The sequence below is a fragment of the Capricornis sumatraensis genome, chromosome 4, assembly GCF_032405125.1.
Source record: "Capricornis sumatraensis isolate serow.1 chromosome 4, serow.2, whole genome shotgun sequence".
NCBI classification, from domain to species: Eukaryota; Metazoa; Chordata; class Mammalia; order Artiodactyla; family Bovidae; genus Capricornis; species Capricornis sumatraensis.
This window is the reverse complement of record NC_091072.1, coordinates 113,865,776-113,881,737: the sequence shown is the minus strand read 5'-3', so window position 1 is coordinate 113,881,737 and position 15,962 is coordinate 113,865,776. Positions and strand designations below refer to the sequence as shown.

Genomic DNA, 15,962 nt, shown 5'->3' with positions numbered 1-15,962 from the left:
AAGATTTATGCCTTCAGTTAGAACTACAGAACAAGAGTGGGATCTTCTAATTTTTACTATACATACCTTTATTAGTTTTTTTTTTTTTTTGTAGTGAGTACATATCACTTCTGTGCTAAAAAGAACAGAAATCTGGGGCAAAACAAAATTGGGGTGATTCTGCACCCCCCTAGGTCACATGTGGCAATGGGGAAGGCATTCTTGACAGTTGCAATTGAAGTGGTACTTGGGGGTGGGCGGCCTTCCCGGCATCGAGTAAATAGAGGCCAGGGATGCTACTCAACATCTACAATACACAAAACAACTCCCCACAATAAAGAATCACCCAGCCCCAAAGGCAACGGTGCCTGAGGAACCCTGACGTACTCAAGCAAAGCACAAACTGGTGGACCTAGAGTATCTGAAGGGTTAATGGACAAATGACATCAGAAATCATTTTCTATGTTAGCTGAAACCGCTTGGTGATTGGCTAACATTTCCATCCCTTATCTGTAGAAATTCAAGATAATAGTGAGAGTGTACTAGTGGTTTTTAAAAGACTTTTCTGATGTGGAACCATTTTAAAGTCTCTATTGAATGTTACAATATTGCCTCTGTTTTCTGTTTTGGTTTTTTCATCACAAGGTATGTGAGGTCATAGCTCCCAAACCAGAGATAGAACCTGGACCCCCTGCACTGGGGGGTTGAAGTCTTAATCACTGGACCGCCAGAGAAGTCCCATGACAATGTACTGTTAGACAGCCACGTCCTGATGGAGCCTCTCCAGAGTTTCCCGTGGATTTGCCCCTCAGTTGCAATGACTTAGCAGTCGTTAGAACGTATAACACAGGACAGCTACCTGGCAAAGGTGATTTAGTGATGTTTGCCGTCTCAGGATTTGGGAAAATCTTCTTGACACTGCAAGAAGAAAAGAGTGAGTATGAAATACTTGCATGCTTTATGGTCTGACCTGGGATTTTCCAGGGGCGATTTTCAAAAGTAGCTTCCTTATTTGCCTAACTTTGTCTCATGCATGGTCCAACACTATTTTCTATTACCTGCTGATGAAACCCTGCATCTGCTCTTCTGTTCTCCCATTTGGACAACTATTTCCTAAGATGGCGATATTTGGGGTACATATTTCAAAGTTGCCTGCACTCCACACTGGCAGGTGTGAGAAATTGTGGCGTCAATCAACCGTGAGTAAAAGCAATTATTTACTTGTCTTTCATTTCGCTAATTGCAAGTTCAATCTCTTCTCCCCATAAATAATTGCAGGAATCTGCAATTGTGGAAGCTTTGAAGAAGGCCCTTTAAAAAGTAGTGTATCTGCTAGGAAATCTTGATTGAGCAGGGTTACTTCTAGGATGGAACCCTGGGCAGCACCTTGAATATGGCTTTGTATTCACAATCTGTCGTTTTTAACCAACGGTCTCCATGCCCTATTGGTGTGTTTTGATGACTGGGTTCTCTGCTAACATAACAGGCTGATGCTTTGAAGTGGGGTGATCTTATATCTGTAGATTTTGAAGCAGACAAGCCACATGCCAGTCCGAGATCTTCGTCCTTACAGAGTCCTTTGGAGAGGAGTATATCTCTACTCCTTGTAAGTTCTCCAAGTGCACCCCCAAGGCTCCCTGGGGAGAGCGGGTGCCTCCAGGCACCCACAGGTGGCAGGTGCAACAAACCTCCTGGCTTCAGACTTTCAACAGGTTTGTTTCGCTAGCGTAATTAAAATGGGCATGGGGCATTCTTCTCATTAATTTCTGAACTGGTCAAGAAACAATCAGAAATTTCCCTGGGATTATTCCAATTTGTGCTCAGAGCCAGCTTGGTTGGAAAAATAGGGCGTGGGGTGGAGGAATGAGGGGTAGGTGGGTGGGGTGGGGGGACAGATGAACTTCTAATTTTCCAGGGCGATCAATCGTTAATCCTTCTCCTTAATTACTTTTTCTTTAACTTTGTGATGTGGAATTTAGTGCTCGTGAAAAGAAAAGAACTGAGAGCCGTGAAATAAAGCGGGCTTTATCAATAGGTGATGGGCACGGCAGGCGGCCTCAAAGGGAGTCTGAAAGGGCCCCCTTTGCCTGTGGAGAGAGGGTAATTTGATCTCCTTCATTTTTCTTGCTGGCACTTATTTCGGGCAAGAATGGCAAGCTGTCTTCAAATGGAGCTCTAAGAAACATATACCTCAAAACTTTGTTTTGCTTAAAATCATTTCGTCTTTACTTAATGGCACGTGAGACTTCCCACAAGTATGGACACACTGAGACAGAGAAACAGGCCCAGTTTTCTCAGGCAAAATGATTACTGGGGACTGAGGGGTGACGCTTGTCAGAGAAAAGATCCATAGTCCCAATACCCTGTGAGAAATATTAATTTTGCTTTCCCCTTAGGCAGAAAATTAAATATGTGGACCCCTGAAGCTGTTTTTCATCTCCTGTTAGCCCCATTTTGTGGGCAGGAGCTTCGGGGAAATCTCAGTTTTAGGGTCAGAAAGATATGAGTTCAACTTCTGGCCCCTAATTACCAGCTATGTGGCTGTGTAGCTTTGGGAAATGTTCTTTGCTTCTCTGAGCCTCATCAGCAGAAGAGGGATATTGTTTTCTACATCAGCGAGTGAGTGAGGACTAACTAGAATAAAAAGTGTGGAGGTGACAGCAGAAACATGGACGTCAGACAGACAGACCTCCCTCTGCAGCTGACTCTGTCTCTGAGCCTGTTTCATTTTCTGTAAAGGAGAGGTGTGCCACCCGTAATAAACATTTTGTAAGCATCAACTAAATTAATGCATGGAAAGTGCTAAGCATAGTACTCAGTGCTTTGTAGGCACCAGTAAATTGTTAGCTCTTATTATTTTATTAACAACCTGTGTAAAATACCTGGTACTAAAGTGTTACCCTCGCTTCCCCTCTGCTTCCAAACTTAGTACTTACATTCAAACTTGATATTTCGCAAATTTTCTGGGAGGTCATGGAGAGCCACTTTTAGCCACTCATCCAGCTGCTTAGCAAACTTCCGAATCACCTGAGTCAAGCTAGAAAGAGGAATGACACATGGTTAGCACCTCGTGGGCTTCCCAGGTGGTTCAGCGGTTAAAGAATGCACCTGCCAATGCAGGAGATGTGAGTTCGATCCCTGCGTCGGGAAGATTTCCTGTAGAAGGAAATGGCAACCACTCCAGCATCCTTGCCTGGGAAATTCCATGGACAGAGGAGCCTGGCAGGCAGGCTACAGTCCATGGGGGCTGCAAAAGAGTCAGACACAACTTAGCAACCAAACAACAACAGCAACAAAGGGCTTCATGTGTTCCCTACAGTACAGGCCACAGTCCTCCCTGCAGGGCCCTACAGAGTCTTATGATCTCTGATGGTGTTTTGACTGCAACCATTAGGAGTCACTAAAAGCAGCAACTCAGCGATGGGGCAGGCAGCCCCAGGGACACCGCCATTTCAAAGCCCTCAAAGATTCATCAAATTAAGCACTTTCAAACGGAATTCATTATTTCCCCATCACACCTGGTTCTTTTCTTGTGTTTTCTATTTCAGTGGGCACTCTACTTTCTGTTAAGTTTTGCTTTTAATACTTTTATTATGAAAAACTTTAAACCTCCAAATACCTATGACCCAGCATGAATAATTAGAGACATTTTGCCGGTTTGACTTATAACATGCTACTCTTTCTTTTGTAGAGTGTTTTAAGCAAATTCAAGATGTTGTATCATTTCACCCCTAAAAACAGAGTATGCATTTCTAACTGACAAGTTTTAAATATGTACATATATTCAATATGTACGTACATGCACACTCAAACACTTAAAACCACCATGCCACTGTGTTGACAACAAGAGGAAAATTCTACAAAAGAAAGTACGTATGAGGAGCTAGCCTATCAAATATTAAAATACATTTAAAAACACAAAGCTGTTTTCGGTACCTGCTGTCCACAGCACTCTACTGTTATTGGAATATTTCGCCAGTGCACTAATCTCTTTGGAGATAAAAATGTTAGCGTGTTACTAAATGTTAATTTTCTTTTGCGGAAAATAGAGTACCATGTCTGAATTAATTATTAATATTTAAAATATTTCATTCCTTAACCCCCTCACTTGCTTTGCTCACAGCCGACTCAGTTCCTTTGTTTGGCAGAATTCTGCAACGTGTGTGTCACCCACTACCGAGACTGCTCAGCTCCTGATGTATTTGTATTGATTTGTTTCTGGTGGTAGCTTGTCCTGAAATGTGTGTAGCAAGCAGGTATTGTATGATAAAATTGTTGTGTAGTGCATGCTCTGTGTGGAATTCAGAGGAAAACCCAGATTCAGTGATTAACAATGCCAAAAAATGCAAGTAACTAGCCATTGTTCAAATAACAGTGGTGCTATTTCTCTTTGGTGGCCTTTTAGACTTTTGTTGCCCTAAAATTCCATTTTCTTGGGAACCCATTTTCCACCTGGTCTTTCCTGACAGGGGTTGTTTTGTTTTGTTTTGTTTTTCTATTTTTAAACAGTTTCTAGATAAAATTCTGTATTTCAAGAGAGGAAAAAAAAAAAAAGCACAAAGCTTAAAGATAGTGTGACCCTGAAGCATGAATATGCGTGGGTGCATACTAAGTTGCTTCAGTCGTGTCCAACTCTTTGTGACTCCGTAGACTATAGAGTGCCAGGCTCCTCTGTCCACGGGATTCTCCAGGCAAGAATACTGGAGTGGGTTGCCATGCCCTCCTCCAGGGGATCTTCTCGACCCAGAAATTGAACCCATGTTTCTTTTGTCTCCTGCATTGGCAGCTGGGTTCTTTACCACTAGCGCCACCTGGGAAGCATAGAGCATGAATATTCAGCAATATAAATGGCATAGACTAGGAAAGCTAGAAATAGTACCAATATATATAACATATCACAGTTACTACATAAAATAGGGGGCACCTTAAATCTGCTAAGAAAAGATAGACTGATGCAATCATTTAATGCCATTCATAATAAGATCAATGCAAATTAAAACTTCACTGAGAAAAGTTTAAGTCACATAGGCTTTGAATTAGGAGTTGAGCCCTATAGGAATTGATCCTGCATGTATACTCTATGCAGTAGGATGAAGGGTTGTTTCCCCCAAAATAAGTCCACTGGAACCCAGTAAGTTGACCGTATTTGATAAAAGGGTTTTTAGAGATGTGATTAAATTAAGGATCTTAGGATGAAACCTTTGATTAACTGGGTGGGCCCTAAATCCAATGACAAGTGTCTTTACAAGAGACAGTGAGACATAGAGTGGGGGTCAGTGTGAAGATGGAGGCAGAGATGAGTGGTGCAGCTGCAAACCGAGGAGTGCCCAGGACTGATGGTGGCCATCAGAAGCTGGGAGAGAGGTGTGGGACAGATCTTCTCTCGGGCTCTGCAATGAACCAACCCTGTGCGTGCATGTGTGCCATGTTGCTTCAGCTGTGTCCAACTCTGCGACCCCATGGACTGTAGCCTGCCAGCCTCCTCTGTCCATGGGACTTTCTAGGCAAGAATACTGCAGTGGGTAGCCATGCCCTTCTCCAGGGAATTTTCCTAACCCAGGAATCAAACCTGCGTCTCTTCTGTCTCCTGCATTGTCAGGTGGGTTCTTTACCACTAGCACCACCTGGGAAGCCCAAGCAAGCAACCCTGACAGCACCCTGATATCAGACTTTCAGCCTTCAGAACTGTGAGGCATATATATATATATTTTCAGACTACCCAGTTTGCAGTACTTTTTGTTATTGCAGCCCTAGGAAACTAACAAACTGCACTGTATAAAAGAATGTACTGAGAACATTATTCATCATAGCACTGTAGAGTAGTGGGACAAGACTGGAAACATGAAGACAAAAATTAAACTCAACACAAAGGCATAATATGCAGGTGTTAAGAAAGAAGAAAAAAACAAACCTCATCATAGGTGGATATAGAATGCTCTCTGTAACAGTCCCAACAGGAAACAGATGCCACTCAAAATAGTGGAGTTTATTTACAGGGGACAACTCATAAAGGCATGGATAGGCATAGGTGAACCCATAAGGGTGACTGCAGCAACCCGGGTTTAGGGCCAGCAGGCTGTCACCCACCTCACACCCAAAGGACAGCGTGGAGGGAGAGAGAGGCTGCCTGAAGGGGTGCAGAGCCTCAAGGAGGACGTGGCCAGCCAGAGGTGACCTCACAGGGAGGCAGGCAGAGAGACAGTCTCCTGACTTCACTCTTCTCCCTCCTTCTGACCTCCCTGCTGACCCCAGCGTTCACACTGGCTGATCTGAGCTGGAAGCCAAAGGGAAATGGAGCCCCATAAGGGGCTCCACACAGTCTACCCTGCCCCGCTGCACCTCACAGGGCAGAAGGCGACACAGAACACAGCGGAGCCTTCCTCTGCAGGGGCACAGAAGCTGTCCAACACAGTCTTCAAGACTTGTTCCTTTTAGAAACAAGGTACAGAACAGCATATATAAGGTGTCACAAGAGCCTATTACACAGAGTGAAGTGAGTGAAAGTTGCTCAGTCATGTCCAACTTTTTGCAACCCCATCGATTATCCATGGAATTCTCCAGGCAAGAATACTGGAGTGGGTAGCCTTTCACTTCTCCAGGGATCTTCCCAACCCAGGGATTGAACCCAGGTCTCCCATGTTGCAGACTCTTTACCAGTTGAACAACAAGGGAAGCCCATACAGAGTGAAGTCAGTCAGAAAGAGAAAAACAAATATTGTATATGAACGCATATATATGGAATCTAGAAAGATGGTACAGATGAACTTATTCGCACGTCAGCAAAGGAGACACAGCCATAAAGAACAGACTGTTCACAGTCGGGGAGGGAGAGGGTAGGAAGACTTGAGAGAGTAGTATTGGAACAAATACATTACCAGTTGTAAACCAGACAGCCAGTGGGAATTCGCTGTATGATGCAGGGAACCCAGAGCTGGTGTTCTCTGACAATCTAGAGGGGTGGGATGGGGAGGGAGGTGGGAGGGAAGTTTAAGAGGGAGAGGGCATGGATATGTATCCCTGTGGCTGACTCATGTTGATGTATGACAAAAACATATTATAAAGTAACTATCCTCCAATTAAAAATTAAATTAAATTTAAAAAGTATATGTCATGCATTGGTTACATGTTAATAGCAGATCTGAATGGCCCCCCCGCAAGAAAATGTTTCTATTTGATGCTTTGTGGGAGGGGACCTGGGTGTCTGGGGAAGAAGAATAGAACAGAGAGACGTTTCACTGTGTACCATGTCATAATTTTTGAATTTTTTAATGTTTTGTATCTTGCTTTATAAGATTTTTTTTGACATTGACCATTTTTTAAAGTATTTATAGAATTTGTTACAATACTGCTTCTGTTTTATGTCTTTGTTTTCAGGCTGCACGGCAAGTGGGGTCTTAGCTCCCCAACCAGGGAAGCTCCCACATCCACTGTACTGGAAAGTGAAGTCCCAACCACTGGACCACAGGAAAGTTTTGAAAGGTACAAGTGGTTTAAAATATTAAACTTTTTTACTTATATTTAAAAATATAAATAAAATTTAATGTCTTATACTTTAAAATTTAAAGTCCAATTCTGGTTCATTGACTATGTTAAAGCCTTTGACTGTGTGGATCCAAACAAACTGTGGGAAATTGTTAAAGAGATGGGAAATATCAGACTACCTTATCTGCCTCCTGAGAAACATGTATGCAGGTCAAGAAGCAAGCAACAGTTAGAACCAGACATGAAACAAGGGAGTGGTTCAAAATTGGGAAAGAAGTATGTCAAGGCTGTATATTGTCACCCTGCTTATTTAACTTCTATCCAGAGTACATCATGCTAAATGCCAGAATGGATGATTCACAAGCTGGAATCAAGATTGCCAGGAGAAATATCAATAATCTCAGATATGCAGACGATACCAGTCTAATGGCAGAAAGCATAAAGGAACTGAAAATCCTCTTGATGAGAGGGAAAGAGGAGAGTGGAAAAGCTGGCTTACAATTCAACATTCAGAAAACTAAGATCATGACCTCTGGTCCCATCACTTCATGGCAAATAGAAAAAGTGGAGATAATGACAGATATTTTGTGGGGGGAGGGGCTCTAAAATCACTGCAGATGGTTACTGCAGCCATGAAATTAAAACACACTTGCTCCTTGGAAGAAAAACTATGACAAACCTAGACTGTGTAGCAAGAAGCAGAAACATCATTTACCAACAAAGATCTGTACAGTCAAAGCTGTGATTTTTCCAGTAGTCATGTACAGACTTTAGAGTTGGACCATAAAGAAGGCTGAGTGCTGAAGAATTTATGCTTTCAAATTGTGGTGCTGGAGGAGACTCTTGAGAATCCCTTGGACAGCAAGGAGATCAAACCAGTCAATCCTAAAAGAAATCAATCCTGAATATTCATTGGAAGGTCTGATGCTGAAGCTGAAGCTCCAGTACTTTGGCCATCTGATGCGAAGAACTGACTCATCGGAAAAGACCCTGATGCTGGGAAAGATTGAAGACAAAAGGAGAAGGGGGCGGCAGAGGATGAGATGGTTGGATAGCATCACTGACTCAATGGACATGAACTTGAGCAAACTCCAGGAGATAAGAGGACTGGGGAGCTTGGTGTGTGGCAGCCTATTGGGTTGCAAAGAGTGAGACATGACAGCAAGTGAACAGCAACAACGAAATGAATTATCTTTACAAGGGAGGACCCCAAAGAAAGCACAGTTATTTTCCATCACTGAGAAATGGCTGAGGACCTGCCACACGGGGATAGGAGAAAAAGCGTGCCCACCTGTCAGGTAGCGCCTGCAGTACGGTGGGCATCAGCACTCCGGAGATAGCCTTGTAGAGGATAGAGTCGCACACGCCGACGATGTTCACCACCGTGGAGGAGCCCAGCACAGGCAGCATGTGGGGCGGCATTCCTTGCCAAAAGTGCAGAAGGAAACTTTGAACCTGTATTGACCCACAGAGAGAAGAACCATGAGGTTACACAGGGCCCTCCCAGCAGAGCCTGGGGACTTGGCTAAGGCCACTCCGGTCCACAGTGCTCTTCTCTGCTCCCCCTGCAGATGCAGAGGCTCTCAGCCTGGGGTGGATTAGGAGCTTTGGAAGGTCCTCCCATCCCAAGTCCTGACCCTGGCCATCTGTGTGCATGCCCCCTGCTGGAGGAGCACCTGGCCTGGCAGCCTGGGGTCTGCTCTGCCCTGGGAGAGAGGAGTAGCTTGTCACCCCATTGGCCCCTTCATACTTACTGGGGTCTGCGTAAAAAGGTTAAGAAAGGGAAAGTGGGACATGGCTTCTAAAAAGCTTGGAGCACTAGAACTACTCTTTGGGCCTGTTGGTGCCCTGGGGGCCCCAAGGAGTTCTGGAAAGGAAGAGAACAGTGATGAGCTGCTGGTAAAAGGAATATGTCTAGGAGGAAAGAGAGTAGGTGCTACAAACTGAAGTCTCCTGATGCACATGTGCCCCCCAAATTGATAAACTGCAAGGGCCTCTTCGTATCCAGATTCCACCATTTTCTCAAAGAGCCTTTGGTGCAGCCTTGGCTGGCTGGTGTTATTACGGGATGCTAGATGGTGATATCTGGACAGTAAGCTATGACAACCCCCCAACCCACAACTCTAACCACTAGCAACAGACAGAAATCTAGTAGGTACTCAAAATGGAATTATTGTTGTAAATACCAGGATAGCAGGCCCCTACACCTCTGTCTTCCAGGATGTGAGTTGGAGGTCAGTGAGAGAGCTGGGTAGGGGGTAGAGGGGTGGGAGAAGACAAAGGAAGTGAGTGGACAGAGTTGAGGATGTTTACTTAGTGCATATAATAACATTTTCAAGGGGCTTCCCTGGTGGCTCAGATAGTAAAGAACCCACCTGCAATGTAAAGACCCAGGTTTGATCCCTGGGTTGGAAAGGCCCCCTGGAGAAGGGATAGGCTACCCACTCTGTGGGCTCCCCTTGAGATTCAGTCAGTAAAGAATCCGCCTGCAATGCGAGAGACCTGGCTTCGATCACTGGGTTGGGAAGATCCCCTGGAGGAAGGTATGGCAACCCATTACAGTATTCTTGCCTGATGAATCCCCATGAACAGAGGAACCTGGTGGGCTGCAGTCCACGAAGTTGCAAAGAGACGGACACAACTGAGCAACTAAGCACAGCACACCATTTCATGTTCCTGCCTAGAGAATTCCATGGACAAAGAAGCCTGGAGGGCTACAGTCCATAGGGTCACAAAGAGTCAGACACAACTAACATTGAGGAATGACTCATCTTAAGGTTAGGGAAGAAATAACTGAATTGCTGTGAATTCTTATAAGCTCGATTTGGTTCCTAGACCAGGTATCATTCTTTCCTCCACAGATAGGCACTCCAGAACCCCATGCATAGCACTGCCTATATCCCAGGTTCTATAAGTCAATCTTGATCCAAAGCAGGAAGTAATTCAGTACTTGAATCTAACACTTTGGAGGTGGTGTAATTATTGGTGTCAGCATTATGTATTTATTGAGTGCTACTATATGTTAGAAACTTAGCAGAGTTTCTCTCAATTGATACTACAGCTGAGGATAGCTGCTCCCTTCTTGTAGAGATTAACTTATTTGTCCAAAGCCAGACAGCAAGTCAGGAAATGGATAGATAGAGCGCAAGTCTGCCTATCTTTCCATAAATCAATCCCATGGCTACTTTGCTCTTCTCTTGGTAACTGGACTTGTATCCCATTCCCGAGACCTATGGCTCTCCTTGCCTCCCAGCTTTCTGGCCCCACCCTGGGAACCTGCAGATGTCCTTCAAGCCCTTATTAGGAGTGGGGTCTTGCTTTCCTTTTTACAGGTTAACTCTGACCCCAGCCTGGTGACATCAGCTCAGCCTCAGGTGGACAGACTGTCCTGATGCCCGTGGCCTGGCTGGACTTCTCAGTGCAAACACTGGATGGGGAGCTTGATGGATGAGGAATGGAGAGAAAAGCATGCCCCCTGACTTCCTAGAGGGAAAATGGTTAATTGCCAAAAACATGATCAAGGTGAATGAGGTCAGGTTTGTACACTGTAAAACTCAAGTCACAGTTCTGTTAATCACATGACAGTGAAAATATGGCAAAGTTTTCAACCAGACTGAAAATTAAAATCAACAACAACTAAAAATCAGATGAGTGAAGACTGCCTTTAAGTCCCCACTACCAGCTAGAGGGGTAATATCTCTATGCCTCAGTTTCTTTATCAGTGACATGGGAATTAAAATAGTATCAGCCAGATTTTGGTAAAGACTCCTATAAAAGTACTTATTATAGTGATTGGCACATACTAAATGCCTAATAAAGGTTAAATTCTATTACTATTTCTATATTATGGAGGCACTACCTCTTCCAGGCATAAGAAATCAGTGCATGCATATGCGCTAAGTCACTTCAGTCATGTCTGACTCTTCGCGACCCTGGCTCCTCTGTCCATGGGATTCTCCAGATAAGAACTGGAGTGGGCTGCCATGCCCCCATCCAGGGGATCTTCCCAACCCAGGGATCAAACCCGCATCTCTTATGTCTCCTTCATTGGCAGGTGGGTTCTTTACCACTAGTGCCACCTGGGAAGCCCCAAGAAATCCCTGCACTGCCATAAACACTTGAGACACCCTCGCCTAAGTTTCTGAGCATCACCCAGCCAGGATCCCCATGGTGGCTCTGCTCACCTATCAAGGCTCTTATTGTCACTGGGATAACGGATGGCTATTAGCTGGCCTGGGCCTGAAAATAGCCGCATCTCTTAGATAAGGTACTCACCCTCCAGACAACCCTCAGCTGTCCCCAGATCCCATCTCATCCCGGGACATTGGCCTCTGGCCAGGTCCTGGACTTCCCTGCCTGCCCTTCCAACTCTGAATAAGAAGCACTGCCCAGTTGATTCCTAATATTTGGTAGATTCTGAATTCATTTGTCTTTCTAAGTTCTCCTTGCATGTAGCCCTACTCTCTTTTTATGAGTCAGTTTCCAGCAGAAATTCTGGAAAGCATCAGCGACTGTGTACATTAAAACAAATCTGTAGAGGATCACTCGCACGAGCAGCCATCTGTCTTTTTCAAGTCTGTCCAACTGGCACTGAGAACCGCCGTCAGTTCTGTCACTGGAGCAGCATTTGTAGATGCCGTGTTATCCAGTTTCAACCTCTCTTCCTACTCTGCATTTAAGAGCATTTAATGTCTGCCGGCGGCGAAGGCAATGACACCCCACTCCAATACTCTTGCCTGGAAAATCCCATGGACAGAGGAGCCTGGTAGGCTGCAGTCCATGGGGTCGCTAGGAGTCAGGCACAACTGAGCGACTTCACTTTCACACATTGGAGAAGGAAATGGCAATCCACTCCAGTGTTCTTGCCTGGAGAATCCCAGGGACAGGGAAACCTGGTGGGCTGCCGTCTCTGGGGTCGCACAGAGTCGGACATGACTGAAGCGACAGCAGCAGCAGCAGCAATGTCTGCCGGACACAACTGGGCAACTGAACAACAACAATGTCTGACGGGCTGGTTCCTCAGAAGGAGGGAAAACACTGCAAAGCTCAAGGGCTGATACTTGGAAGTCAGGTGTGGAATGAACAGACGCAGTGTTCTTATCAGGAAGTGGAGCCAACAGGACATTCTGATAGACTAGATATGAAGAATTGAGGTTTGTGGCTTGAGCAGTTGGATGTGTGGTAGTGGCTATCTAAGACTTGGGAAAAACAGATTTAGGGTGGAAAGTCAGAGCTCTGATTAGGCCATGTTATGTTAGATGGCAAGTCAGTTCAATCTGGAGCTTGGGACTAAATAATTATGTAAAAAAGAGAGTTATCAACTTTAGCAAAATGGAGATGATGTTTACCTATTAGTAGGATGAAATACAGAGAAGGCAATGGTACCCCACTCCAGTACTCTTGCCTGGAAAATCCCATGGGCAGAGGAGCCTGGTGGGCTGCAATCCATGGGGTCGCTAAGAGTCAGGCACAACTGAGCGACTTCACTTTCCCTTTTCACTTTCATGCATTGGAGAAGGAAATGGCAACCCACTCCAGTATTCATGCCTGGAGAATCCCAAGGATGGGGGAGCCTGGTGGACTGCCGTCTCTGGGGTCGCACAGAGTTGGAACGACTAAAGCGACTTAGCAGCAGCAGCAGCAGGATGAAATAAGATTATTTATAAAATGCCAGGCATCATGAAGGCATTTAACAAATGGAAACATAATTAGACAGAAAAAGTTCTCCTTACTCCTTACAAGCAAAAATGGTGAATCACAGGTAAATGATTGAAAATGATTATTTAAAACGAGTTTTCTGGATTATCTACTTTTGTCCCTTGAATTCTCAGCCTTTTTCCTCTCTGCTCAATAAAGCATCAGAAGGTGATTTCCTTAGCAATACCTAGGTAAGTTTTCTATTTCTTTTCCATGTCCATACTTACTTTATTCCTGGTATATTGGCATCTTGTGGAAATTTATCTGATGATTTCGAGTCATGGGTACTTAATTGCTATAGTGTTAAAAGGAACTTGACAAAACAATAGCTAGCAGTTACTATGCTCTGAGTTTGAAATTAGATACTCTATACAATTTTCATGTAATTATCACAATTTTACTATGAGGTAGATATAGCTATTACCTCCATTTTACAGCAAAAGAAACTGAGGCTCACAGAGGTTAAGTACATTTCTCAAGGTCACAGGCTGGTAAGTGGTGGATTTGAGACTCAAACACGGGGCTATCTGATTTTACAACTCTTTGTGCAATGTAGATTGGAGAAGGCTTTGCAGGAAGTCCCCTACATGCAGAGTTGGCTTCTTTGCACTCTGCTGATAATGCTGTAAGTCTGTGGAGGTTTTCCATCATCCATCATCCATCAGTCCATCTACTCACCCACCCAAGAATATTTACTGAGAGCCTGAGAGTATAGCTGACCTGGATACAGTAGTAAACAAGGTCCCTGCCCTTAAGGGCTTGTGTTCTGGTAGCAGGAGACAAACAATGAACAAGGAAACAAGGTAATTTAAGACTGTGATACCAGCATACATTGTGACCTCAACGGATATTAAAGATCTTGAAGATCTGAAACAAACTATGTCATCAAAATGTACCAGAGACATCCACCATCTATTTACTGATGACTTCTCTCAGCTGTAGGAGAAAAAGCCATTCTCATCAGAGGTAAAATATCCCCTTTCATTCTTTTTGTGTTTGGGTAGAATCAACCACATTTTCATCAGCCACCTCAAAAACAGCCACCAAATACCCCTGCCAGTGGGGTGGAAAGAATACTGGACCAGCAGTGTTAGGTGACAAAGATCTAACCAACTGTGTGATCTCCCTTAATTCTTTGATTAACATATCTGATAAAAGCAAGCATTTGTATGACCTTTTACCAGGCATTGTCTCATCTCCTCCTCCCAACAATCCTGTGAACTGGATAGGCAGTTCCTATCTTCATTCCTAGGATGAGGAATTGAGCCACGTCTTGAATCCAAGCCTAAGCTCCAAGTCTGGCCCTTCTCCCACAGGAACACTCAAGCCCTCACAAGGCTTCTGGACCTCTCACCATATATTCTGCATCCTAACTGCTGTTGTGTGTGAGTTTCTCAGTTGTATCCAACTCTTTGTGACTCCACCGGCTACAGCCTGCCAGGTTCCTCTGTCCATGGAATTTTCCAGGCAAGAATACTAGAGTGGGTTGCCATTCCCTTCTCCAGAGTTACTGGTATGCATGACTTTTTTCCCTTTGAGGCTTATCTTATCACCCCATTCCTGGGATCTAGCAGTGTATAAGTCATTAGATGCCCAATAAGTGTCAGAATTAAGAAACGGAAGCCAGTGAAGGGAAATGATGAGTAAGTTTTGATAAGTTTTGAATGTTAAGCGAGGACTATCACCAGTTTTGTTGTGAGTACCTGTGGCAGAGAGGGACCACTAGATCTCCTCTAGTAAATAAGCTGCTGCCCAGAGAGGAACCACACTTCCTAGCTCCCCTTACCTCAAGGAGCAGAGTGGGGTGGGGGAGTGCCATGAGACCAGCTCTTGCCAATGGAATATGGGCAAAAGTGATGCATCTTATCTCTGGGCCAACACGTTCAAGAAGGGAGGATGTCTTCCCTGTAATCATTTTCCCTGATCCTTCAGCTGAAAAAGAGGATGCCAAGACTCTAGGGCAGGCTACAGCCATAAGGTAGGAGGAGCCTGGGTCCCTGAACCATCCCCAGCAACCAGCCACCCAATCGAGGGCATCCACATTGGATTGTGACATGTCTTGTCAAATTGTGTTGAGACTTGGGGCTTGTGTGTTACAGAAGCCAGTGTTGTCTTAACCAATCATGAGTCATGATTTGCCCAGATCTCAGGGTTCTTTGATATGTAAGACATAGCCAAACCACAATATGAGAGAAAGCAATGAGCTTTCTTTCTTTAAGACAAAAAAAAAAAAAAAATCCACTTAAATGGTCACAGAAGGAATTTGGGAGATTTAAATACCTAGTGGCTGAAAGTCAAGAGCAGGAAGAAGAGTCCTACTCGATCAACACATGGCCCCCTCTTCTGGAGCTGTGTCTGTGAATCAAGTGAGAGCTCACATACGGGGGCACCACTGCTGCAGCAGGCTCCAGAGGGAACAGGACAAGGGGCCGCACAGGCACCAGCAAGTGCTCAGCAAGTCTTCACTGCCTTACCTCATCCTGTCCCCTCCATCTCCAGCAGCACACAAACCCCCCACTCTAAAACAGGAAATCTCAGGCATTTTTTCACCACCACCAACAGATTCTTGTAGCCCCTTTAAAGCTTAGGTTGTGCTGTGCTCAGTCACTCAGTCATGTCCGACTCTTTGTGACCCTATGGCCCCCCAGGCTCCTCTGTCCATGGGGATTCTCCAGGCAAGAATACTGGAGTGGGCTGCCATGCCCTCCTCTAAGGAATCTTCCCAACCCAGGGATTTGACGCAGGTCTCCTGCACTGTGGGCAGATTCTTTACTGTCTGAGCCACCACAGAAGCCCAAGGATAC

General features: G+C 44.8%; 1 protein-coding gene across 2 annotated transcripts in view; it reads right to left on the bottom strand.

Annotated features, from left to right (window-relative positions):
* Window positions 1–15,962, bottom strand: part of RFX4 (regulatory factor X4) — a 152,271-nt gene that overhangs the window by 50,562 nt on the left and 85,747 nt on the right. For both annotated transcript variants that reach the window (XM_068970858.1, XM_068970859.1), the window contains 3 exons: window positions 8,753–8,916; window positions 2,916–3,016; window positions 839–897 (listed from right to left, as the gene is read on the bottom strand). In XM_068970858.1, coding sequence (XP_068826959.1) covers window positions 839–897; window positions 2,916–3,016; window positions 8,753–8,916 — 324 coding nt within the window. The remainder of the gene's footprint in view (window positions 1–838; window positions 898–2,915; window positions 3,017–8,752; window positions 8,917–15,962) is intronic.